Source organism: Trichechus manatus, unplaced genomic scaffold (genome assembly GCF_000243295.1).
Source record: "Trichechus manatus latirostris isolate Lorelei unplaced genomic scaffold, TriManLat1.0 scaffold00076, whole genome shotgun sequence".
In the NCBI taxonomy this organism is placed as follows: Eukaryota; Metazoa; Chordata; class Mammalia; order Sirenia; family Trichechidae; genus Trichechus; species Trichechus manatus.
Window position 1 is genome coordinate 8,560,484 of NW_004444012.1, and position 24,435 is coordinate 8,584,918.

The window sequence follows — 24,435 nt, forward strand, 5'->3', positions numbered from 1 at the left end:
GCTTGGCCACGTGGCCCTGGACAAGAGCTCTAAGAAGCTGGCCGGGCCTCCCCTTGAGGAAGCCTGGATGCGCCCTCCCCACTCTTGCTCCTGGTGCTCAGAGCAGATGCACCGACATCAGGGTTCTGGGAACCTGGAGGTGGCCCAGTGTACAGCTGCCTCCTGTCTCCCAATCAGCCAGCAGTGAGGGGGAACCCCACCAGCCTCATTCCCAGCAAACAGTTCACCAACATCCCAGAACTTACCCAACCAACCAAATCCTGCCCCCTTCAGAGAAGCTGCAAACACTTCCAGATTCCCTTTCTGGAAGCCACCTTCCTAGCCTGCAGCACATTCTTGTGAATCCCTTCAGTGAGCCAAGTGTCCTTTCCTTGAAAGGGATCCAGTTTGTGGGAATAGCCAAAGGTCCCTCAAAGCTCAGTTTGGGGGGCCAAAGTAGGACAACCATGGTGGACACCAGCACTTATGGTCAAAGGCAGCGGTGACAGTGAGGTGAGGACCATTGATGTTTGTTCAAGACAGGTCCCAAAGGTGATCCCCGAAGAGGAATTCTGGAAATACCAGAGCGTATTTGGAACCAGTGTGTGCACTCACAAGGGGTCTGCCTCATGACAATGCTCATTTGAATGTCTAAGCTCTGTTTGAGGTTTAAACAGAGACTCATTCTCTCTAGCCCTGCCTTGGGTTTGTGGGGCTCTACTAGGGTGCTCAGCAGCTGGGTGGCGCAAATGATTAAGTGCTAGACGACTAGCTGACAGGTTGGCATTTCAAATCTACCCAGAGGTACCTCAGAAGACAGGCCTGGTGATGTGCTTCCAAATGGTCACAACCTTTAAAACCCTATGGAGCAGTTCTCTGCACACACGGGGTGGCCATGAGTAGGAATCAGCTCAATGGCAATGGGTTGTGGTATTTTTGTTTTATTAGTGTGCTCTAAGTGACCCTAGGAACTCTGGTGGTGCAGTGGTTAAGTGCTCGGCTGCCAACTGAAAGGTCAGTGATTCGAACCCACCAGTTGCTCCTCGGGAGAAAGATGTGGCAGTCTGCTTCCATAAAGATCACAGCCTTGGAAACCTCATGGGGCAGTTCTATTCTGTCCAAGAGGGTCGGGATGAGTCGAAATTGACTCGACGACAATGGGCTTGGTGTTTTTGCTTTTGGGTGGCCCTGGCATCCCAGGCCCCAGCAGATAGGTGTCTTCTCCCCAGAGGAGAAGCAGTTTGGGAGAGTGGCCCACCCACACTGTGGCTGCTTTTCTTATCCTTGTGGACGCCAGCCTAGCCAAGCCCCAGTACCTAGCTCTGGGGGCCCCCAACAGCTTCAGGACCACCACCTGAACTCCTTGATGCTGAAGAAAAGTAGCATCAACCACAAAACTCTGCCCACCACTCCTGCAGCCAAGTGCTTCGCCACCTGGCTCCAGGCTGAAGCCCTGCAGAGGGACTCAGACTCTCCCTGGGCTAGAGAGAATACACGCCTGCTGTTTCTGCAGCTTTTCATACATTCCAGCCCTGAGCATCACAGCCCCACCATGGCCTCTCTGGGACATTTCACCCACCCCTTTGCAGGGCCAAAAAAATCCTGACTCTAAACAAGGTAGGAGCCAGCTTGCCAAGTCAGGACAGCCCCACTCTTCTGGACTCTGCTTGTAGATCATCCCAGGGAAGAATTTAGCCCTGCCTGCCCCCTTCAGACACACTCGCATGGGTTCATCAGGCTGCTCAGCCCCAACCCTGTTCACAGAGACCTGCAGGGAACAAGGTTCACAACAGCCCAATCCCTCCAAAGCAGGCAAAATGGATGGAGATGGGCTTTGGAATCAGATCTGGGTTCAACTTCAGCTCAGTCATTTCCTGGTTCTGTGACCTTGGACAGGGCCCTGATGGCGCAGTGGTTAAGCCTTTGGCTGCTAACCAAAAGCTTGGCAGTTTGAATCCACCAGCCATTTATTGTAAACCCTATGGAGCAGTTCTACTCTGTCCTATAGAGCCGCTATGAGTCAGAATCGACTTGATGACAGCGGGTTTGTTTTTTCGGTTTTGGTGACCTCGGACAGGTTGTTTCAGCTCCCTGAGCCTCATCTAGATTTGTGGATAATAATAATTCCTCCTTCCCAGGGTTGTTTGTTGTGAGGATTAAATGAGCTAATTCTCAGAAATAGCCTAGCACATAGTTCTTGTTGTTAGATGCCGTTGAGTCGGTTCCAACTCATAGTGACCCTATGTACTACAGAACGAAACACTGCCCTGTCCTGCCCCATCCTCACGATTGCTGTTATGCTTGACCCCATTGTTGCAGCCACTATGTCAATCCACCTCATTGAGGGTCTTCCTCTTTTTCACTGACCCGCTACTTTACCAAGCATGATATCCTTCTTCAGGGACTGATCCCTCCCAATAACATGTCCAAAGTATGTGAGACACAGCCTCGCCATCCTTGCTTCTAAGGAGCATTCTGACTGTCCATCTTCCAAGACAGATTTGTTTGTTCTTTTGGCAGTGCATGGTATATTCATTATTCTTCGCCAACATCACAGTTCAAAGGCATCAGTGCTTCTTCAGTCTTCCTTATTCATTGTCCAGCTTTCACATGCATAGGAGGTGATTGAAAATACCATGGCTTGGATCAGGTGCACCTTTGTCTTCGAGGTGACATCTTTGCTTTTTAACACTTTAAAGAGATCTTTTGCAGTAGATTTGCCCAGTGCAATGCATTGTTTGATTTCTTAGCACATAGTAGGTGCTCAAAATAGTTTCTTCCCACTCTTTGTCCAAGCCTCCTGCTCCTCCTACACCATAGTCCCACCTTTCAGCAACCACAGGCCTATAGCTCCCTGAACTCTCCCGCCAGCTCCACCCTGGGGTTTATTGGGTGTGGCAGTATTTTTCCCAGAAGCCTCTGACAGCAGCTGACCAGCTCCCATCTGGCCAGGCTCTGGCAGGAGGAAGTGGCAGTGGCAAGACTGTGCCAGGGGGAGTTTCTTTCTCAAACTGGTTTGGGCTGGGCCTTTCCCTGCAGACTCTGGGCAGCCCCCTCTGTTCCCAGTCATGGGCAGCCCACCCTACCCTACCCTGCTGGAAGGTGAGGTTTGCAGACATTCAGAAGAGGAAAGTTCAAAGCTCTCTCAACCACAACAATGCCTAAAGATAAAGGCCTGGAGAGACAATCCTCAGCCTGATCCCTCCCCTGTGATGGGTGAGGTGTCTGATGCTCGGGCAGCATGAGGTCATCCTGAGTGACGCCCTGTCTCTGCTTATTTCTACTCCAGAAGCTTTATTATTTCGCCTTTCACATTTAGGTCTGTGATCAGGCTCAGATTGATTTTTGAGTATGTTATGAATTAGGCGTCAGAATTCATTTTTTTCCATATGGGTATCTGATCACTTCAGTAGCAGTTATTGAAAAGATCATCTGTTCTCCACCATATTTCAGTGTCACCTTTGTCATAAATCAAGTGACCTTATAGGAGTGAGTCTATTTCTGGAGTCTCTCTTCTGTTCCATTGGTTTCTTTGTCAATCCTTGCGCCAATGCCACACTGTATTAATTATTGTAGCTTTTATAGTAAATCTAGTAGTGTAATGCTCCAACTTTGTTTTTCAAGATTAGCTTGGGTATTCTTGGTTGTTTCTGTTTATCAGTTTGTCAATTTGCTGTTTTTTTTATTAAGATTAGAATAAATCTGTAGGTTAAGTTGGGAATAATTGACATCTTTACCACATTGAGTATTCCAATCTATGAACATGATTTAATACCTTCAATGATGTTTTGTTTTCAGTGTAGAGATCTTGCACACCCTTCATTAGATTTATTCCTAGGTATTTGATATTTTTAATGCTATTGTAAGTGCTGTCTTTTAAAAATTTTTGTTTTCCAGTTGTTTCTTGCTGGTATGTAGAAATACAAGTAATTTTTTTATATTGACCTTGTATCAGGGGCCTTCTAAATTCACTTATTAATACCAATAGTTTGTATATATATTCTTCTAGACTTTCTAGTAGTTTATTTGTTATAGTTTATTAATCGTAATAGTTTATATGTAGATTCTTCTGGGTTTTCAGTATACATTATCATGTCCCCAGGCAGTTTTGACAGTACCACATTGTGAATGAGTCCTAGCAGCCTCCTGTTAGGTTGTTGACTTCCCATTAGCTAAGTGACTGGCTCTGATTCCTTTTTTTGGTGAAAATATACACAGCAAAACATACACCAATTCAACAATTGCTAAATGCAGAATTCAGTGACACAGATTACATTCTTCAAGTTGTGCAACCATTCTCACTTTCCCTTTCCGAATTATTCCACCACCATCAACATATAGTCACTGCCCCCTAAGTTTCTCATCTAACCTTTCTAGTTGCTGTTGTCAATTCGATCACATATAGATAATTTTTTAAAAGAGCACAATGCTCAAAGCAAAGATTCTTTATTAATTAAGCTAAATTATTGTTTGGTTTAAAGGTGACTTCAGAGGATAGTTTTGGTCTGAGGTTTAAAGATTACCTCTGGGCAGTAGTTTTGGGGCTCATCTAGCCTCAATGGCTCTAGAAAGTCTGGATTCCGTGAGAATTTGAAATTCCATTCCCCATTTCCCCCCCACCCCCTTTTGATCAGGGTTCTTCTACAGAATCTTTGATCAAAGCATTCAGTGATGGTAGCTGGGCACCATCTAGTTCTTCTGTTCTCATGGCAAAGGAGGCAGTTGTTCACGGAGGCAGTTAGACACACATTCCATTTCCTCCTCCTATTCCTGAGTCTCCTTCTTACTCTGCTGCTGTAGGCAAATAGAGACCAATTGCTGTAGCTAGGATGGGAGCTCGCAAGCTTTTAAGACCCCAGGCACTACACAGCAAATTAGGAGGTATTTGTATTAGGCCAGTTGACTGGGATGTCCCATAAAACCATGACACTAAACCTCCGAACCAAAAAAAAAAAAAAAAAGTCCCATGAGGTGTTTGGTTGTACATAAGCAGTATCATCAGCTTCTCTCTTTTGTTGTTGTTATAAAAATATGTATAACACATTTGCCAGCTCAACCCTGTAAGGTGTCCTACTTAGTGATGTCAATTACATTAATTATGTTGTGCAACCATTACTCTTAATTGATGCCAAATTTCCTATCATCACCCTGATCTCTAAATATCTACTCACCCAATTCTGGGAACATGGTGCTATAGACAGAAGCACCACGCCATCCCTCCACAGCAAAGACCTGAAAAATTAAGTAAAAAAGAGACAAACATCAATCCTGGAACCTAAGCATCAAATGAAGAGATAAACAACTCAACCAAGCACCAAATGGTATAAGAAACTGACAGAGAACAGCAAGCAAGGAGAGTTACAAGTGGAGGTCCCCTATCAGCTAACGCAGCATGGATCCACCATCTTGGACTCCTGCCAAAGATCAGCGGACAGGGAGTACGGGAAAGCAGATTCATGGAGCTCCCAGCAGGAGACAGAGCACCCGGTAACCAGCAAGACACGCTTTCCCACCCCCCAACCCTGCCTTCCCCTGCTCAACTTTCGCTGCTTCCTAGCTGGCCAGTCCGCTGCTTCTCAGCAGGCATATTCCCGGCTTCCTAGCAGGCCAATTCACTGCTTCCTGGTGGGTGGATTCCCAGCTTCCCAGAGGGCCAAGTCGCTGCCTCCCAGCAGACAGATTCCCGGCTTCCCAGCTTCCCGGAGAGCCGATCCACCGCTCCCCAGCAGGCTGCAACTGTGGCACTGAAGGCGCCAGTTCAGTGCCTCTCGAATTCACCCTGCCCACACTGGCTGGCTTCTTCAGTGCCATTTCTTTGTAGCTAGTATTGCTTTTTTCAGCCTCTTTTGGTTTCTTCCCTGCCTCTCACCTCCTCCCCCTCCTTTCTCTTGAACACCTGATTCCATGTGTTGTCTTTGCTTCTTCTTGACAGGCTGTGAAGTGCTGCTCAGCTGGGGAACTGCTTCCCCTGTCCATTTCCCCAGTCCATGCGGCCATGCTGGTGGGATCCCTGGGGGCTTTTTTTTTTCTCTTTCTTTTTTTTGTTTATTTTCTCTTTCTTTTTTCCTTTCATTTTTCTTCATTTTTCTGTTTCTCGTCTCTTTCTACTTACCTTCTTTTACTGTCTCCTGAATTCCTGTGTATCATCTCCACCCCTTATAGCCGGCAATTCTGTGCAGCTTGGGAGCCACCCCTTGGTCTGTGCAGCTGTGCCAGTGAGATCCCTGGGGGCATTAAAAAAAAAATTATAAAAAAATGTTTTAAAATTAATTAATTTATTTTTCCTTTTTGTTTTTCTCCATTTCTCAGTTTCTTGTCTCTCCACTCCAATGGAAACTCCCTCAGCATTTCTTCCCGTTTTTCTCTCCTCTCTCTCTTCTTTTCCATACCCAACCTAGCTCCACACATCACAACCTCCCCCTTCCCCTACCTCCTGCCTATCTACACCATGTGCTGAACATTGCACTCCCGAGCAGCACAGGCATGACATACTGGAACCTGCCATGTGCTGACCACTGGCTCATCTTGTTGGCCCAAGTATGTGCCACAACCCATGCCAGCCCCTCCACTTCAGCTGGACCTGCGCTGCTGCACCATAGCTGAGCTACTGGCCCTACCTATTGGACAAGGAGGTGAAAAATATTGTGTCCACAGACGAGCAAACAACAAAGAATGCATATAGCCCATCTGCTCAGACATAATCAAATAAAACAAAAAAAAGGATGAAACAAACAAATCTACAATCAATAAATGAAGAAACTAACTACTGAATGTCCCAAAGGCAGCAGACAATATCCAAAACATATAAAAAAGCAGGACAGCGTGGTTCCAATAGGCATCCAAAATAAAACACCAGATGACTTTCCAGTAGAATAAAAGGCACTAGAACTACCTGTTAGGGAATTAAAATCTCTAATATTCAGAGCTATTCAAGAGTTGAAGCAAAAAGCAGACAGAAATGAGGAAAAAATAGACAAATTCATGGAAAAGAAAGACAAATTCATGGAAAAGACAGAGAAAAAAATGGAAGAATTCAGGAAAATAATACAGGAACAAAATATCAAAATAAATTCATAACTAGAATTCATACAGAAACAACAATTAGAAATCCAAAAGGTAAGCAATAAGATTTCAGAAATGGACAGTGTCAGACAGGCTGAGGAACAGATTTGAAACAAGGGAAGACAGGATTTGCAAAATTGAAGACAAAGACTTGGATACAACCTTGAGGAAAAATCAGAAAAAAGAACAAAGAAAAATGAAGAAACCATGAGAATTATGTGGGATACAATCAAAAGCAAAAATTTGTGAGGGATCAGAGTTCCAGAACAGGGGGAGAAAAAGGAAAACACAGAGAGGATCACTGAAGAACTGCTGACAGAAAAATTCCCCAATATCATGAAGGGTGAAAAGCTGACCATCCAAGAAGCTCAACGAACCCCATACAGGATAGACCCCAAAGAAAATCACCAAGACATATCATAATCACACTCTCTAAAACCAAAGACAAAGAAAGAATCCTGAGAGCAGCTCAAGAAAAATGAAGAGTCACATACAGAGGGGAAACAATAAGAGTAAGCTCTGACTACTTGGCAGAAACCATGCAGGCAAGAAGGCACTGGGATGACATATATAAAATCTTGAAAGAAAAAAATTGCCAACCAAGAATAATACATCCTGCAAAACTCTCATTCAAATATGATGGTGAAATTAGGACATTTCCGGATAAACAGAAATTAAAGGAATATGTAAAAACCAAACCAAACTTACAAGAATTACTAAAGGGACTCCTTCAGTTTAAGAACAAACATCATCAGACCACAGTCTGAATCTAGGACACAAGATCGCACCAGGCAGATACCAACCTAGACAATGAGCTCTCGAGGACTATTCAAAACTAAAAGATTTACAACAGGGAACCAGAGAGGTTAATCTGCAAATGAGAACAATGTCAGAACAATAAAAGAGGGAATAAACGGTGTAGGTATAGAACCTTCTAATGGAGAGGAAGGAAAGGCAATACCAAGTAATAATAGACTGGTTCAAATCTACGAAGATACAGGTAAATTTCAAGGTAACCACAAAGAAAATTATCAAATCTAATCTCCAAAATAAAAAAGAAAAACATAAAGTCTCAGTAAAAACAAAATCTACAAAAACAAATGAAAAAAAATCCTCAAACAAAAGGAACTCAGCACAGGAGAGTAAGAGGAACAAAGAAATCCTTAGCACCACAAAAAAAAAAAAAAGCACTACAAAATGACAGCAATAAACTCACACCTATCAATAGTTACACTGAACGTAAATGGCCTAAATGCACCCATAAAGAGACAGAGAGTGACAGAATGGATAAATCTCTACTCACCCTACCTCAAAGCCTGAGCTCAGTTCATTGCTTTTGCCAGCTCCCACCCTCACCACCACAACCCCTAGACCCTAGAACTCCTGGGCTGTCCTTCACCTCAGGCCTTTCCTGCTGCCTCTGGGAAGAACTTGTTTTAGAACTACTGTTAGAGTGGACGCAGGAGGAGGATCCTAGAGTCAGTGAGATCATTTGCTAAAGATGCTCTCTCAGTACATTCCTGCAGGACAAGCTGGGCACTGGGCTGAGGGGGAGTGAAGCTGGGGAGAGGGGTGTTCTGGGGGAAGAAGTATTAGCCAGCTCTTCTTCAACTCTAGGTATATATCGCTACACCTTCCAGAAGAATTCATGGAGCTAGGGAGGCGGCAAAAACAGTCAGCTAAACTAATGCAGGGATGGAGGGTCTGTCCATGAGGCTGTGAGGAGAGACTCTGCTAAATGAAGATGCTTCTGCTTCTGTAGCAAAAGGCAAAGGCTGAGAGGGAGGAGGTCAAATTTTACCAAACCACCAAGAGTCTACATAAGAGAAACACAGTGAGGTCCCCAGGTCCCAGGTCCTTGAAATCAGGCATGCTCCCTCGACAGGTAACTCTCAGAAGAAAGGAGTTCAGCATCACTCACAGACCTGTATCCCCACAAAGATACAAAGAGAGAGAAGATAGCAAGAGAAACAGCCGCGGTTTATGGGATTCTGCTCACTTCATACTCCCTAAACCCTGTGAGGTATCTTTTATTAACCCCGTTTTATAGATGAAGAATAAAAACAGTTGATTCGACTTATAGTTACCCTATAGAACAGAGTAGAACTGCCCCATAGAGTTTCCAGGGAGCAGCTGGAGGATTCGAACTGCCAACCTTTTGGTTAGCAGCCAAGCTCTTAACCACTGTGCCACCAGGGCTCCAGATGAAGAATATTGAGGCTCAAATTGTTTAAGTAACTTGATCGAAGTCTCCCCAAATTAGTGGTGGCCCTGCAACTCAAGTGGGTGTTTTTCGTTGCAAAGTCCTTGGTCTTTCAGGGTCCTGCATGTATGGCTTCACCCTCAGGGAGCATTTAGTAGATTGAACCTCAAGGCCCTGAGAAGCGGCTGACTTTCCAAGGGATATGACATGGATTCAGAATATTCATGCACGGTGAATTCCTAGTCGCATCTTAGGAAAGCGGTAGCTTTAGGAGGATCCCTTGCCTTTCTGAGTGGACACCAGCTGCCTTCCATATCTGTAACCAACTCCAGAACCTGCTAAAGTGGTTCTAGAGTAGGAGCCAAATAGAACACCATGGCCCTGTAGGCCAGATCATTGGAATCTTAGGTGAGTGATCCTCACTCAGGTTGAGTCAGGTTGTTTCTTGAAGCCTGGAAGTGACCTTTCCAGGTGACAGAAGTGCCCATGGAGCTGTTTGGAGCCACTTCACATGCAGAGGTGTTCAAGTGGGCCCCCCTGACTCAGACTTCCATCAACGTGTGGTCCCAGGCCAGGGCTCCCCAGAAGTCTAGGCTCAAACAGCACTGTGTAACAGTTCACCTCTGTGGTGTCCAGGTTCCCCCTCTCAAAGGTAGTGACGTTGTCCCGTGCACACCCATGTCACTCCTAACCATTGGTGGAGCTCAGGAAGACCCTAGGCAAACCCAGAACTGGCAAGCCAGGGGTGGAAGGTTGACTGCAGGTGATGGTGTGTACACTTGAGAAAGGGCCCCAAGGGGAGGTAGGGCTCCCCCTTCCCAGGTGAGAGCCACCTGTCACCCACCCTGGTCTGTTCCCTTGGCTCAGGGCCTTTCTGGAATCAGGGCAAAGCACCTGGTGACCATGAGAGCTCTTTAGGGGTTCCCTGGTCCTATGATAAGAGTCCCTGGGTGGTGCAAACACTTAAGCACTGAGTTATTAACGGAAGGTAAGCAGTTCGAACCCACCCAGAGGTGCCTCAGAAGAAAGGCCTGGCAATCTGCTTCTGAAAGGTCACAGACATGAAAGCCCTATGGAGTGCAGTTCTCCTCTGAAACTCGGTGGGTTGCCATGAGTCAGAATCGACTAGATAGCGACTAGTTTGGTTTTAGTTTGTCCTGTGACACATGGCCCAGGAGAGACGCCATGCCTGTGAATTGGCTGCTTGGATCTGGCTCTTGTATATCGCATTAATAGTGTTCTGTTGTTGAAGCATCATGGGAAAACTTAAGTTGATAATAATAATAATAATAATAAAACTTTAACATACTGTTGAATTAAATTTGCTAGTTCCATTGAGGATTTTCACATTTACGTTCATAAGTGAGATTGGTTCAGATTTTCCTTTCCTTGTACTGTTTCTATGTAGTTTAAGGATCCAAGTCATACAAGCTTCATAAAAGGAGTTTGCTAGCTTTCCTCCCCCTTTCCTCCTTTCTTAATTCCCTGACAGTGGAATGATATTTGTAATGGGCTTTGGATTTTATGAAAACACGCCCCCAGTGTCTGCCTCCTCAGCAGGGGCCTTGGCACCAACAAGAAGACAGACACCTCTTTTCCTTGTTTATAGTCTGCGCTGGCTTATTTTGGGTGCTTTTGTTGTTTCTGGGACTGCTCTGTTGGGAGCCAGGCATTTCCCTGAGGAAGCAGGGACGAAATGAGGGAAGCCGGGGGCTGGGGACAGGGGGCTGTGCGGGGTGGGGGAACGGTGTTGGGGGGAGCCCAGATCCTGGGCGCCAGCACCCGCTGCAGCCACTCTGTGGTTCCGAGGCCAGGCTCTGGGGAAGCCTTGCCTAACCTCAGCTGCACATCTCCGTGCAGTTACCATGTTCCGCAAGAAGAAGAAGAAACGCCCTGAGATCTCAGCCCCACAGAACTTCCAGCATCGCGTCCACACCTCCTTCGACTCCAAAGAAGGCAAGTTCGTGGGTCTCCCCCCACAATGGCAGAACATTCTGGACACGCTGCGGCGACCCAAGCCTGTGGTGGACCCTTCGCGCATCACACGGGTGCAGCTCCAGCCCATGAAGGTGAGGTGGACGGGCAGGGGTGAGTCCAGCCTTCCCCACCCAAAGAAAACCGTGCCTGGCAAAACTGTACCCTTACCTGGAGCAGCCACTGAATAATCAGCTGTCAATGAGTTTCCTGTAACCTCTCTCCCTGAGGAGTCCCTCTCTGCCCGGTTGCCAGATTGAGCAAATACTGGATGCCCCATTGAACTTGAATTTTGGATAACCGTGAATAATCTTTTGGTTTACGTATGTCCCATGCAATATTTGGGACATACTTACACTAAAAAAGTATTCATTGTTTATTTGAAATTCGAATGTGTCTAGATGGTCTGTGTTTATCAGACAGCCCTAGCAGTGGGACCAATGGCACTGATCTCTCTCCAGCTCTCTGTTGGGCCGAAGCCTTCAGAAGAGGAGGCCTGGAGCTCTGCAGGGGCTGGGGGCTCCCACAGACCAGGGTTAAGAAGGGCAGATCCACAGCCTGGAAGGAGTTGGGGTAAGGGGTCCTGTCCAGCCAGCTGTGTGGATGGGTCCCTGTCCCTCTGAGCGGCAGGTAGAGCTAGAGACTGGCAGCCCACACCAGGCCGACCTGGGGGCAGCCTACCCCGACCCTGCACCCTCAGCTCCCCAGGCCCAGCTGAACCTTAACCCTGCAGCTACCTAATGGTCTGCCCTGCCAGCCTGCAGGCCCCCTGGAAACAGGCCTTAACCGTGTTCCAGCGGCCCTGCTCCGGCACAGGCCTGGCCCACTGTGGGCCTGGGCAAATGACAGAAACATTCATGGGCACATGCACGACACAGCAAGGGAGGGCCTTCGAGGCCCACAGTGTTCCTCCCAAAGACCCCAGTGCCCTACCCCCTCCTGCCGGGAGGGACTGTGCTCACCCCTCTTCTCTCCTCCCCTACAGACAGTGGTGCGGGGCAGCTCGGTGCCCACAGACGGCTACATCTCAGGGCTGCTCAATGACATCCAGAAGCTGTCGGTCATCAGCTCCAACACTCTGCGTGGCCGCAGCCCTGCCAGCCGCCGGCGGGCACAGTCCCTGGGACTGCTGGGGGATGAGCACTGGGCCGCCGACCCGGACATGTACCGGCAGAGCCCCCAGTCTGAGCACACTGACCCCCACGGCCTCTACCTCAGCTCCAACGGGGGCGCCCCAGCAGGCCCCAGGCAGATGCCCTGGCCTGAGCCGCAGAGCCCACGGGTCCTGACCAATGGGCTGGCTGAGAAGGCACAGTCCCTGGGCCCTGCCGAGTTCCAGGGTGCTATGCAGCGCTGCCTGCAGCTGGGCGCCTGCCTGCAGAGTTCCCCACCGGGCACCTCGCCCCCCATGGCCACAGGCAGGCGTGGGACCAAGGCTGCCAGGCACAGCTCCGAGGAGCCCCGGCCACAGTCCTGCCTGGTGGGCTCAGCTACGGGCAGGCCCGGTGGGGAGGGCAGCCCCAGCCCTAAGACCCAGGAGAGCAGCCTGAAGCGCAGGCTGTTCCGAAGCATGTTCCTGTCCACTCCTGCTCCAGCCACGGCCACTCCAAGCAGCAGCAAGCGAGGCCCTCCGGCACAGAGCAAGGTAGGTTCGCCTGGGGCTCGGGGCCCCTCTTTGGAGGACAGAGTGTCAGAGACCCAGGGTAGGGGTTGAAGAGGGCATGAGGGACCAGACTGATGAAGAAACTAGCCAGCCTCGGCTCAGGGCTCTACCCTAAACCACCTGAGCCCACCGTCCTCCAAAGGCTGAGCACGTGTGAGGCCAAGGTTGTGAGCTGGCCATTTTCCAGAGGGGCCTTAGAGATTGGGGTGCATCCGGCTTACCCTCTTGCCCTCCGCATGTGTCTGGGCGACCACCTGGGAGGCAGACACCCCCATGAAGAAGTAGCATCTTTAACCACAGGCCCAGAGCAGACCATCCCCTGCCCTCAGTGCCCAGCAGCCCTCAGTAGGCCCCGCAGAGCTAGGCCACCAGGCCCGTGAAGGTCTCTCCCTGCTCCCTCTTCTGGAACTCCTTCCCCTCCCACTCCTCATGGCCCCAGTCCCCTCCGGAGCACTGTGGAGTGGCTCCTTGCTAAGGTGTCAGAGAAGTTCATGTGAACCGCCTCCTCTAGCGAGGGTTCCTTCCTCCTTCCTTCCTTCTCTTCCTTCCTTCCTTCCCTCCTTCCTTCCTCCCTTTCCTTCCCTCCCTTCCTTCCTCCCTTTCCTTCCCTCCCTCCCTCCTTCCTTGTCTTCCTTCTCTTCCTTCCTTCCTTCCTTTCCTTCCCTCCCTCCTTCCTTCCTTGTCTTCCTTCTCTCCCTTCCTTCCCTCCCTTCCTTCCTCCCTTTCCTCCTCTCCCTCCCTCCTTCCTTCCTTGTCTTCCTTCTCTCCCTTCCTTCCCTCCCTTCCTTCCTCCCTTTCCTCCTCTCCCTCCCTCCTTCCTTCCTTGTCTTCCTTCTCTCTCTTCCTTCCCTCCCTTCCTTCCTCCCTTTCCTTCCCTCCCTCCCTCCTTCCTTCCTTGTCTTCCTTCCCTCCCCTTCCTTCCCTCCCTCCCTCCTTCCTTCCTTGTCTTTTCACCATACCTGTTGTTTTGTTTAATGTTTCTTTAACTATTCGTTCTCAAGTGTGTGTGTCCCGTGAAAAGCTAGAGGGTTGCATTTGCCCGGGTCTGGGAGCTTTCAGCATGTGTGACAGCCAAAGCTGCACGTATTTTTCTTGTGAAAAAGGAAGCAGTGACCAGAGCCCTAGTGGTGACCTGTCGGCACTGTGGCAGGCTGACTGGATTCTTACATGCCCTATAACATCCTGTCCATAGGGACATAGCAGTTTTTACCATTCGGCAGATGAGAAGGCTGACTCAGAGAGGGAGGGTGTGCTCGGGGCTGCCTCTCCCTGTCCTCTCAGCTCGCTGCTCCCGAGTACAAGGCTCTGTGACCGAGGCAGCGGCTGTTCTCTTGCTCCTTGAGGGGCAGGCAGACACGAGCGTAGGCTACAGTGTGAGGGTTTTAGGTCATACTCAGGAAATGGCTGCCTGACAGCAGCGAGGGTTCTCGAGCCTTCCTTCCCTGGGGGCTTTAAGAACAAGCCTGGGACCCCCTCTGTGTCTGATGGTGTGAGTGTGGGCTGGCCTGAGTGGAGAGGGGGCCGGGGGAGTGGCTTGGAGCTAACAACCTTTCCAGCCCACTGCCAGCACTGATTGGAGCCTGAGGGTCACACCAGGGCTGGCACCAGGGAAAGCCCGGGGCCTCCTGCACCCCAGCTGGCTCCACGCTCCCATGGGGACAGAGGACAGTGGGCTGGGCTCACCCATGGGATACTGGGTGGGGGAGGAACGTGAGATGTGGCTTGACATGTCAGGTGAGGCGCGTGGGTGTCTCTGAGCTGAGACGGTCTGTGGAAGGCTGTGTCCTGGGGACACATTGCCGGAGAGCAAAGGGGGGAGCGGGGCAATGCACGCTGCGGGGGAACTGTGAGCTGAAGGTGACCCCTCTCTGGCCTCTTGGGAGTCCTGTTGGGTGGGCTTTGGCATTTGGAGAAAGGGGGTGTCCACACTGGGCTGAGCTCCTTCCGGCGCCCCATAGCAGGGGAACAGGGCCACCCACCCAGCCTCTGTCCACCTGCCCTTACTGAGTACCTACCATGGCCCTCCTGCTGGGATGTGCTGGCTGGTCTTGTGCTCAGACCCCAGAATTCCAGGGGAGTGGCTTCCTTGCAGGCACCTGGGCCATACCTTTTCAAATAAGTACCCTCCAGCAGGCCCTCTGAAAGCCTGGGCTGAGCCACCCCCTGAGCTGCTCTAAGCAGGATTTCTCAGCCTCGGCACCCTTGACAGGCTGGGTGGGGTAATTCTTTGCTGTGGGGGCTGTGCATGGCAGGACTACTCTACTCTCTAGCTGCCAGCAGCGCCACCTCCCCCTCGTGACAATCAAAAATGTCTCCAGACATTGGCACGTGTGCCCTGGAGGAGCGGTAGCTCCTGGTTGAGAACCACTGCTTTAGGTAAATTGCAACACAGACAGAGAGCACCGGGCTTCCTCCTCCCCTCATGCCTCCCAGGAGCCCCCAGACCAAGCCTGTGGCCCTCTGCACATCCACGGGGCTGGGCTCTGGACACTTGGCAGCAGCTTCCTCCAGTGGCTGCGGGCCAGCTGCGCTGCCGGAGGGCCTGTGGTCCCAGGACTCTGGGACTCAGCCCAGAGCTCGGCCTGCAGCCACTCAGTTGGGCTAAAGAGCAGAAGAAGGTCCGGAGTTGGGGACAGGGGAACAGAGCGATAAGATGGCTTATTAGGAGCTGGGGGAGATTGAGAAGGGGCTCCACTTAGGGTCAGGAGGGCCAGATCGTAAGACATCAACAGTCAGCAAAGACTGGCTAAGCACCTGCTGTGTACCATGCTGTGTGCCGAGGAGGTACACAGCATCCACAGGTCCCCAGCAGAGGGTCCTGAGGTTAGGCTGACGGGGCTGAAGGCTGGCTCTGCCCTTTACTGCTTACCAACTCTGGGCCAAGTTTCTTAACTTCTCTCAACCGATTTTGTCATCTGCAAATTTGGTTTTAATTGTAAGATTTAAATGAGATAATGGATTTACGGCACTTGCCAACCTGGTAAGCCCTCAACACACAGCATTTTTTTTTTTTAATTTTAAAAATTGTGTGGCATAGCCTCTGCCTTTAGGAACTTACCGTGCAGCCCCCAGGTCCCCAGCTGGAGAGCCTTGGGTGTCTCCATGGTCTGGGGAGAACGAGCAGCTGGGTGACTCCACGCATTACTTTTCCAGTGGCTTCCTTCCCAAGGAGAGGTCTCAGTCGCACGAGTACTTCTGAATTAATCCAAAGCCCTTAACACGTAATTAACGCCATGGTGTGTCCCCGTTCCCTTTCTTGGAGTGATTTCAGAAGTTTCATCTAGAGCTTTCTGTGGTCATCTGTTAAGTAGAAGCTCCCTCCTTGTGTAGACAGGCAGCAGAGCCAAGCAAGGGACCCTGGGGACCATACCGTCCTGGGGTGAAGACTGAGCTGGCCCCACCAACCTGTGACCAGGCCACACTGGTGCTGGGCTCTTGCTGGATCCCTGCCTTCGCTGCTTCCATCCATCCATCCCAGCCCCAGCCCCCAGAAGCCGGCTCCGTCCCTGAGCTCGGCCATCATCTGTGGCACTGTCACCACAGGGGTTTTGACAGGGGGAAAGGGAGGGAGTTCCCTACCTCGGCCCTCCCAGTGGCTGGTCCTCCCCGCCACCCCATGTCACATATCTGCAGAGCAGAGACAGATAGCCTGTCTAGAAATCCTGGACGCCAGAAGGTGGAGGAAATCATTTTACAGCATTCCTGAGAAACTTCAGGGCAGGTAGAGGTCGGGGGCCATCAGAGCAGCCTGAAGACCAGGTTCAGGTCCTCAAGCCCTGCCCCACCCACATGGATGCACATCTTCTGGGTTAATTCCACCACTCGCAGGCCAACAGGCAGCCTCCTCAGAGCCTGGAGCCTTGGGGGCTGCCTCGGTGATCGTGGGGAGCCCTGCTCCACCTCCCGCCCAGTCCCTGCCTGATGCCGTCTCATGGAACCTCTGCTCCTGGGCCATGACATCATAGCTGGGTAGGGGCCATGCTCCCTCCACCCCCCGCTCAGCCCTCCCAGAGGCTCCCCAAGGCCATGGAGTCACAGAGCACATCTGCCCAGAGCTGCTCAGGGTGTGGTCCATGGTGCGCCTACATCAGAAATCCAGGAGCTTGGATAGAATGCAGTCTCAACTCCAGGGACCGCTACGCCCAGGGCCTGGGAATCTGCATTTATCCAGCTCCCCAGATCACACTGAGCACAATCCCCTTTTACAGAGGGGGAGGCTCAGGGGGTGACTTGCCTGAGGTTCATCGCAGGCAGAGCAGAGCCAGGACTGGGCCCCAGGTCTCCTGACCCCAGGCCAGAAGGGCTCCCCTATACAGAGAGGGGAGGATGAGGGGCCAGTACTGGCTAGGACACCGGGGGATCCATTTACTGTCTAAATGTGCCCTCTGGGGGTGGATTACAGCCAAAGCAGGCCTGGGAGGCTGTCCTGGCTCGTCTGTCCCCGCAGAGACAACCTGAGCCACATAGTCAGCCAGAGGTGGAGGAGCAGGCAGTGGGGCGTGGGGAGGGGCTCCTGCGGGCAGGATGCCCTCCACGTGCTGACCCCAGGCAAAGCCAGCGACTGGGTCAGGGTGGGGGCCCTGAAGCCTGAGAGGGAAGTGCTGAAGACATTGGAAAGGCCCTGGCTGAGCCTGGTAGGGCCCGAGGCCCAATCTCGGATCTCTGAGCACGCAGTCCAGCCCTGGTGGCTGGTGTGAGGAGATATCCTGGGAGCTGATTCAGCTCTGGGGTCCAGGACCAGGTCCGGCTGTGACGGGTTCTGGAGAAGTTCCCGAAGGCCACCTTTACTCACGGCATCCCGTTAGGTTGTGTATGGCTTCTCCAGGAACCCTTTTGAAAACACCTGGAAGGGGTCGTGTTGCACCTCACCAACACCCTGGAGAGAACCAAAGGGTGGGGTCCCTTCCTACCAGGGTAGCAGGGGGGCTTGGGCCCAGAAAGGCTTGGAGCCTTGCAAGCTTCCAGGACCTGGCCTGAGCAGGCTCACTGGGGCCAGGTTGCCACCCAGTCCCACCCCTTCCTTCCCTGCCAGAGGCCTGAAGGCTAGCCCCCCTGCCTTTCCTCCTGTGCTACAGGGGGTCATTCCCCAGGCCAGGGCAGCCTCTCTGGGAGCTTCCTGCCTGGGAGGCCTTAGGAGGCCCTGGCTCTGATGTGTACCTGGGCCTACCCTCCTGACTCCAAGTCTCCAGCCCGGGGGGACATCGGAGAACGCCCAGCTGGTCACGTGGTTCTCTAGTCCTCTGACAGGACGTAATCACACAGCGCAGACATGCAGCGCTGGCTCCCTGTTGTCGGGTACGAGCAGAGCTGACAGACCCCAGCCATGGCTTCCCTGCCCCGGTTCCGGGGGTCAGTCACAGCACAGCCCTGCTGCTCCCCACCCACTGCCAAGGGCCTCTTCCCTGGGCCCTTGGCTGGGCCAGGTGGGCTGGGCAGCCGCTGAGTGAAGGCCTCTGAGCGACATTCCCTGTGTGCCACAGCACAGAGGGGAGACTCTGCCTCCCGGTGACCTCCCGGGGGTCTGGTTGTCAGTGGACAAGGAGTGACCCAGCACGAGGACCCCCCAGGGACGTGGGTTGCTGTGTCTTCCCAGGAGCAGCAGAGAGGATAGGAAGAGCGTTGCTGGGCCTGCTCGCCTGAAGCATTGGAGGCTGATTTCCCGCGCACGACCATGATTTGGCGTTAGCTGTTTGACAGTCTTTGCTCACAACAGCTCCCCGCTGTGGTCTGAGGCCCCGTCCAGAGGTCACCTCCGGACAGGTTGCTGCAAACATCCCACAGCCAAACCCTTCCTGTTTCTTTCTTTCTCTCTGCAGCCCAACTCCTTTTTCCAACTGCCACAGAAAGACTTGCCCCCAAACCTGGTGACCAAGGCCCAGTCCTTGCCCTCGGACCAGCCCACGGGGAACTTCAGCCTTCTGAGCACCTCGAATACCAGCAGCCCCCAGAAGTCCCTCCGTACAGCCCCAGCCGATGGCCCACCTCCAGGCCGGTCTTCCCCGGCCGGCTCCCCCCGCACCCGGCACGCCCAGATCAGCACCAGCAACCTGTACCTGCCCCAGGACCCCGCAGTGGCCAAGGGTGCCCTGGCCAGTGAGGACACAGGCATCGTGACACACGAGCAGTTCAAGGCTGCGCTCAGGATGGTGGTGGACCAGGGGGACCCCCGGCTGCTGCTGGACAGCTACGTGAAGATCGGCGAGGGCTCCACGGGCATCGTCTGCCTGGCCCGGGAGAAGCACTCCGGCCGCCAGGTGGCCGTCAAGATGATGGACCTCCGGAAGCAGCAGCGCCGGGAGCTGCTCTTCAATGAGGTGGGAGGAGAGGGCCGGACAGGGGAGGGCACTGTGGGGGCAGTGAGCCCGGACCCACCACTCACCACTGCCCTGCCCCCAGGTGGTGATCATGCGGGACTACCAGCACCTCAACGTGGTGGACATGTACAAGAGCTACCTGGTGGGCGAGGAGCTGTGGGTGCTTATGGAGTTCCTGCAGGGCGGGGCCCTCACGGACATTGTCTCCCAAGTGAGGTGGGCAGCTGGGAGGGCCGGGCCCTGAGTGTGGACACCCTACCGTTGCCCTGGCAGGGGTAGTGGGCAGCCTCTGTCCCGGAAGACATGGGGTCCCCGTCAGATCATCCTAAGCCCTTGCTGCCTGTTTGGGGTCACTGGGACCCAGGGGTCTCAGGGTATGGGGAAGAGAAAGGGGTCTCCAGCCTAGGGTTCAGTGTCCCCTGGGGCGGTTGCCTGACTGGGCTGCTGAGCACATGCCAGGGGCTGTGGGACTGGTACCAGGGACTCCTACCCTGCCCAGCCCAGCTACCCCACAGCCCTGCAAAGCTAACATTCTCTTCCGGTGGCCCTGCCTTCCCCATCCAGGCTGAACGAGGAGCAGATCGCCACCGTGTGTGAGGCCGTGCTGCAGGCCCTGGCTTACCTCCACGCCCAGGGTGTCATCCACCGGGACATCAAGAGTGACTCAATCCTGCTCACCCTGGATGGCAGGGTAGGCCCCTCCCCCTCCCTGGTCGGGGGCACATGCCCCCAACCTCCCTGCCCCCAGCATTGCTCCTCCTTCTGCTTCCACACTCACTCCCCTTTGCACTTCTCGCCCCAAACCCCAGGTGAAGCTCTCAGACTTTGGATTCTGTGCTCAGATCAGCAAAGACGTCCCTAAGAGGAAGTCCCTGGTAGGAACCCCCTACTGGATGGCTCCGGAAGTGATCTCCAGGTCTCTGTATGCTACCGAGGTAACCAGTCCCTCCCCCAGGCCCTTCTCCCAGGAGAGGCTTGGGAACACAGTTCTTTGCCCTGTGGCCCCCTCTAGAGCACCCCACCTAAAATAGCTCTGGTTCTCAGATTCCCACTGAGTCACTGTCCCCTGCCCCCAATGCTCCTGCCAGCTCCAGGGCAGGGGGGTGTGATGGCTTTTCTCAGAGAGTAGCTGACAGCTGTGTCCCCCAGTGAATGGTCACAGATGCAGGAAGTTGCTGACCTCAGGGCAGGTGGCAGGGGAGGAAGGAGATAGACTGACCAGGAGAGCTGGGACCAGACCCCTCCAGACTGTGGCCAGTGGGGTCAGGGGCATTCTCCTCCTGCAGGTGGATATCTGGTCTCTGGGCATCATGGTGATTGAGATGGTGGACGGAGAACCTCCCTACTTCAGCGACTCCCCGGTGCAAGCCATGAGGAGGCTCCGGGACAGCCCCCCACCCAGGCTGAAAAATTCCCACAAGGTCAGTCGGTGCACAGGGTTGACTCCACTCTTCCCGAGGCTTAGAGGGCAGCAGCCTGAGCTCGCAGGCCTCGGCCTCCCCCTGCCACAGAGCCAGAGGGTCTGGGCTTTCAGAAAGTCGGCTGTTTCACCGCTAGAAACGTACCCGAGGGTGCGGAGCCACGCCCACCACATACAGGCCACGTTCACTCCAGCAAGCAGTAGTAGTAGTAGTAGCCGCAGCAGTAGGCACGTCTCAGCAGGCCACGGAGAAGAGCTCAGAGATACTGATGAGGAGGGGACGCCAGGACGCCAGGAATCCCTGACACCCTGGGGAGGAATCCTCTCCCCCCATTTGCCAGAGATTCATACTCTGGCAGTGTTCGGCTCTCCCAGCCAATCCGGCTGCTCCTCCATCATTGTGCATCCTGACCATATCCAAGCCACAGCTTCCCCTTAAAACCAGTGTGTGTGTGTGTGTGTGTGTGTGTGTGCGTGTGTGTGTGCGCGTGTGCGTGTGTGTGTGTATTTAACCCGTTTCTGCCAAATCCACCCCAAACCTGCACGCTTTCCCTGTGGACACCCCCCGCTGCCAGCCAGCTCAGCCTAGGGATGCACAACAGCACCGCCATCTGGTGGCCAGAGTGAGAAGTTCCCAGAGGATTGGGGCCCAGTCCCTAAATGGCAAAATAGTTCCGTGGCCCCAACATACCTGACGGCCACAAACATACCTGGATTTGAGGGCTGACAGGAAACACCCCCCGAGACAACTGAACACTGATGGGTCTTGGAGCCCACACGGCTGACGCCAAGATGAGCAAATCGGGGAAATTTCCAGTTGGCTACTTCCCCGCCCTAGAGGATGCAGGCCAGTATAGCAGGCCAAGACTGAGCCTCATCCCAAGATATTGGCTCAGAATGAATTAAGATAAATCCTTGCCTTGCCATAGACTCTAAGGCTTAGAGCAAAAAAGAAATCTTCCTTTTCAAGTCCCGTCTGTTCTGTTTTTCAAAGCACATCCTCGTTTCTGACTACTTAGAATTTTTTCTTCACTTAAAGCCCTATTTGGCAGACAAAGAAAACATACTTTATCATTAACCCATTCTGCAGATGAGAAAACTGAGGCCTAGAGAAGAATCGCAACTTGCCTGAGATCAAGGATAGGCCCAGGACTAGATCACTAGATGCCGATCCTGTGTCCCTTCCACAGAGCCACAGAGCCAGAAGGCTTAGAGTCCTTAGAAGCAGGGGTGGGGAGTGGACTGTATTTGTAGCAGCTCTCCAGGGCTCTGGCATCCTAATTCCATTGCTCAGCGGCGCCCCCTAGAGGTGGACTGTCCACATTTCCTGGACTGGTACTGATTTACCTAATCTGATAATGCAAAAAGCACTGAGCCTGGGAAGAGCTGGGAAATAGGAAACCAGAGAATGGAAGACTGTCCAACCATGGCAGGGCCAGGCAGACAGGTCATCTCAAAGTGACTGCAAACCACGCTCTGTCTCCACAGGTCTCCCCAGTGCTACGAGACTTCCTGGAGCGGATGCTGGTGCGGGACCCTCAGGAGAGAGCCACAGCCCAGGAGCTGCTGGACCACCCCTTCCTGCTGCAGACGGGGCTGCCCGGGTGTCTGGTGCCCCTGATCCATCTCTACCGAAAGCAGACCTCCGCCTGCTGAGCCCACCTCAGAGTGTGCCTGACGCCTGCGCCCACAGGCGGGCGACTCTGGGCGGCCGGCCTGCTGGCAGGGCCCACCTGCCCCATTCTCAGTATTCTCTCCAAAGATTGAATGTGAAGCCCCACCCCACCCTCCTGCCCCTCAGCCTACTGGGCCAGGCCGGACCTGCCCCCTCGGTCTCTCTCCCTTCCAGGACAGGCTCCAGTTGCCTTTGGGATGACAGAGACCCCTCCTGCAGGGTGACCCTTTGTTATTTGCACAGGGATATTTCTAAGAAACGTGGAGACCAGCGCTCCTGGCCACCACGGCCAAAGCAGCAGGAAGAGCTGCTGCGGTTTTTAAAGGTATTTGTACCCTAGCATCCCAGGCCACCCAGAGGCCAGACTGCTTGTCCTAACAGGGATACTTGCTGTTCTCAGCTCCACCTCCAAATCTTGGGGTCTTTTGAGAAGGCCACCGGGAAAACCTTTATTGCCTGATTCCTTCTGCTTCCCTTGTGCCTAACTTCCTGAAGGCACAGTCCCAATGGAACCTGCTTCCTGACCCACTTCAGTGACACACACTGTCCCCTACACAGCTGGCTCAGAACCACAAACAGTCTGCTCGTAGGCCACAGGAGGGGAAAAAATACCCACTGCCGTCAAGTCGATTCCGACTCACAGCTACTGTATAGGACAGAGTAGAACTGCCCCACAGGTTTCCGAGGAGCCGCTGGTGGATTCGAACTGCCGACCTTTTGATTAGCAGCCAAGCTCTGAACCACTGTGCCACCAGGGCTCCCACAGGAGGGAAGGGGGCCGTTTTTCGGTGAAAGAGGAAGAATGGGGTTGGTGGTAATGGTGGAATCTTTTCAGGATGGAAGAAACGTGTGTGTGTGTGTGTGTGTGTGTGTGTGTGTGTGTGTGTGTGTTTGTGTGAAAGGGGAGGAAGGTACCCCGACAGCCTGAGACCCTTCAGATCCCTCACAGCCAGCTTCAGTAAGGCTGTCCCACGCCCCCTCCCACTAAGTTCAGCTCTGAAGGGACCCGCTTGCTTGGCCTGGCTTCCCACCTCCTGAGTCCCGTGTTTATACCTGACCAGTGAATACGGCTGAATTGAGTCTGATACATCCTGGGGTCTCAGGGGGTTCTGAGTGGCTTCCAGCATTGTTTCTGAGTTTTTCCTGTACTGTGGATTCTGAGTCAGCGACAAGGATGGTGTGGAAACTGAAACTCTTATACCAGTGAATTTCATCTCGATAACCAGGTCATCAGGGACCCATTCTTCTCCTTAGAATCCGGCTCTGGGGAACCAGTTTTGGGGGTTCCATCATGTCAAGAGGATGGGCACCCCACCTGTCAAACCGTCTGCCCCTAGCTGCCTGGTCAGACATCTGCTCCTTGCCCTCCCTCCCTCCCCACCTTCAGGGCTGCTGTGAGACCGGAAATCCCAGGGAAGAACTTCGGGTGTCCAGACTCTATCTAGATAATACTTTTAGACTCCTTTGCTCCCTGGTGGTCTGCTCTGGGGTAAAACATCGCAAGGACGTTTTTTAAGGGTCAGCGTTTTAAAAACGAAAGCATCTTCCCTAAAAACTTTTGTGAATTGTTTGCACTTGTGCCTATTTTAAATTAAACTGAGTGTTCAAAACCTCGGGGCTTCCTGTTGTCTCTGGAGGGAAGCCAGGCTGCCTTTGAGCTGGGCGCTCTGTAGTCCAGCTGGGTGTCTGGTGTGGGCATCCCTCCTCCCCCTCGTGAGGCCCGCAGGGGTCACCCTGGCCTGCAGAAAACCCAACTCCCTGGTGCGTTGTGGGCCTGAAATGAGGGCAGAGGAGGGAAACAGGAAGTGAAGGGCCCTTGAGACTGAAGGAGATGAGAATGAGACAGAGCTCCTTCCCCCGGGGGAGAAGCGGAGACGCTGCTCTGCTGGCCCGGGGGCTGTGCTTGCCGCACTTCAGGGGCTCTGGGGAGTCTCTGGCTGACGACCACTGTCGGCGGCAGCTTCTCCCTTCGCCTGTTTGCTTCTCACTCCCTGGAAAGCCAGAAGCTGCTCTCCTCAAGCCACTCATAGGAAGTGGCCTGAAACTGCTTCCCCCCGAGAAATGAACGCTCTGTTTCCGCTCTCAGAACTGAGGGAGACTGGAGAATTGTGAAGACAGAAGTGCAGCAGCTGGAGATCAAGAAAC

General features: G+C 52.8%; 1 protein-coding gene across 2 annotated transcripts; it reads left to right on the plus strand.

Moving 5' to 3' along the window:
- The first annotated feature begins 11,106 nt into the window (after window positions 1–11,106).
- Window positions 11,107–22,796, plus strand: PAK6 (p21 (RAC1) activated kinase 6). 2 transcript variants are annotated; one of them, XM_004380624.1, is made up of 8 exons: window positions 11,107–11,313; window positions 12,204–12,863; window positions 18,698–19,195; window positions 19,278–19,411; window positions 19,760–19,886; window positions 20,005–20,130; window positions 20,482–20,616; window positions 22,104–22,796. In XM_004380624.1, exons 1-8 carry the CDS (start codon window positions 11,110–11,112, stop codon window positions 22,269–22,271), a joined length of 2,052 nt encoding a protein of 683 aa, XP_004380681.1. In that variant the 5' UTR covers window positions 11,107–11,109; the 3' UTR covers window positions 22,272–22,796. The 2 variants fall into 2 exon arrangements, with proteins under 2 accessions (XP_004380681.1, XP_023590855.1); XM_023735087.1 differs by lacking the exon at window positions 20,482–20,616 and having other exon boundaries at window positions 11,110–11,313; window positions 22,104–22,271.
- Window positions 22,797–24,435: the final 1,639 nt, after the last annotated feature.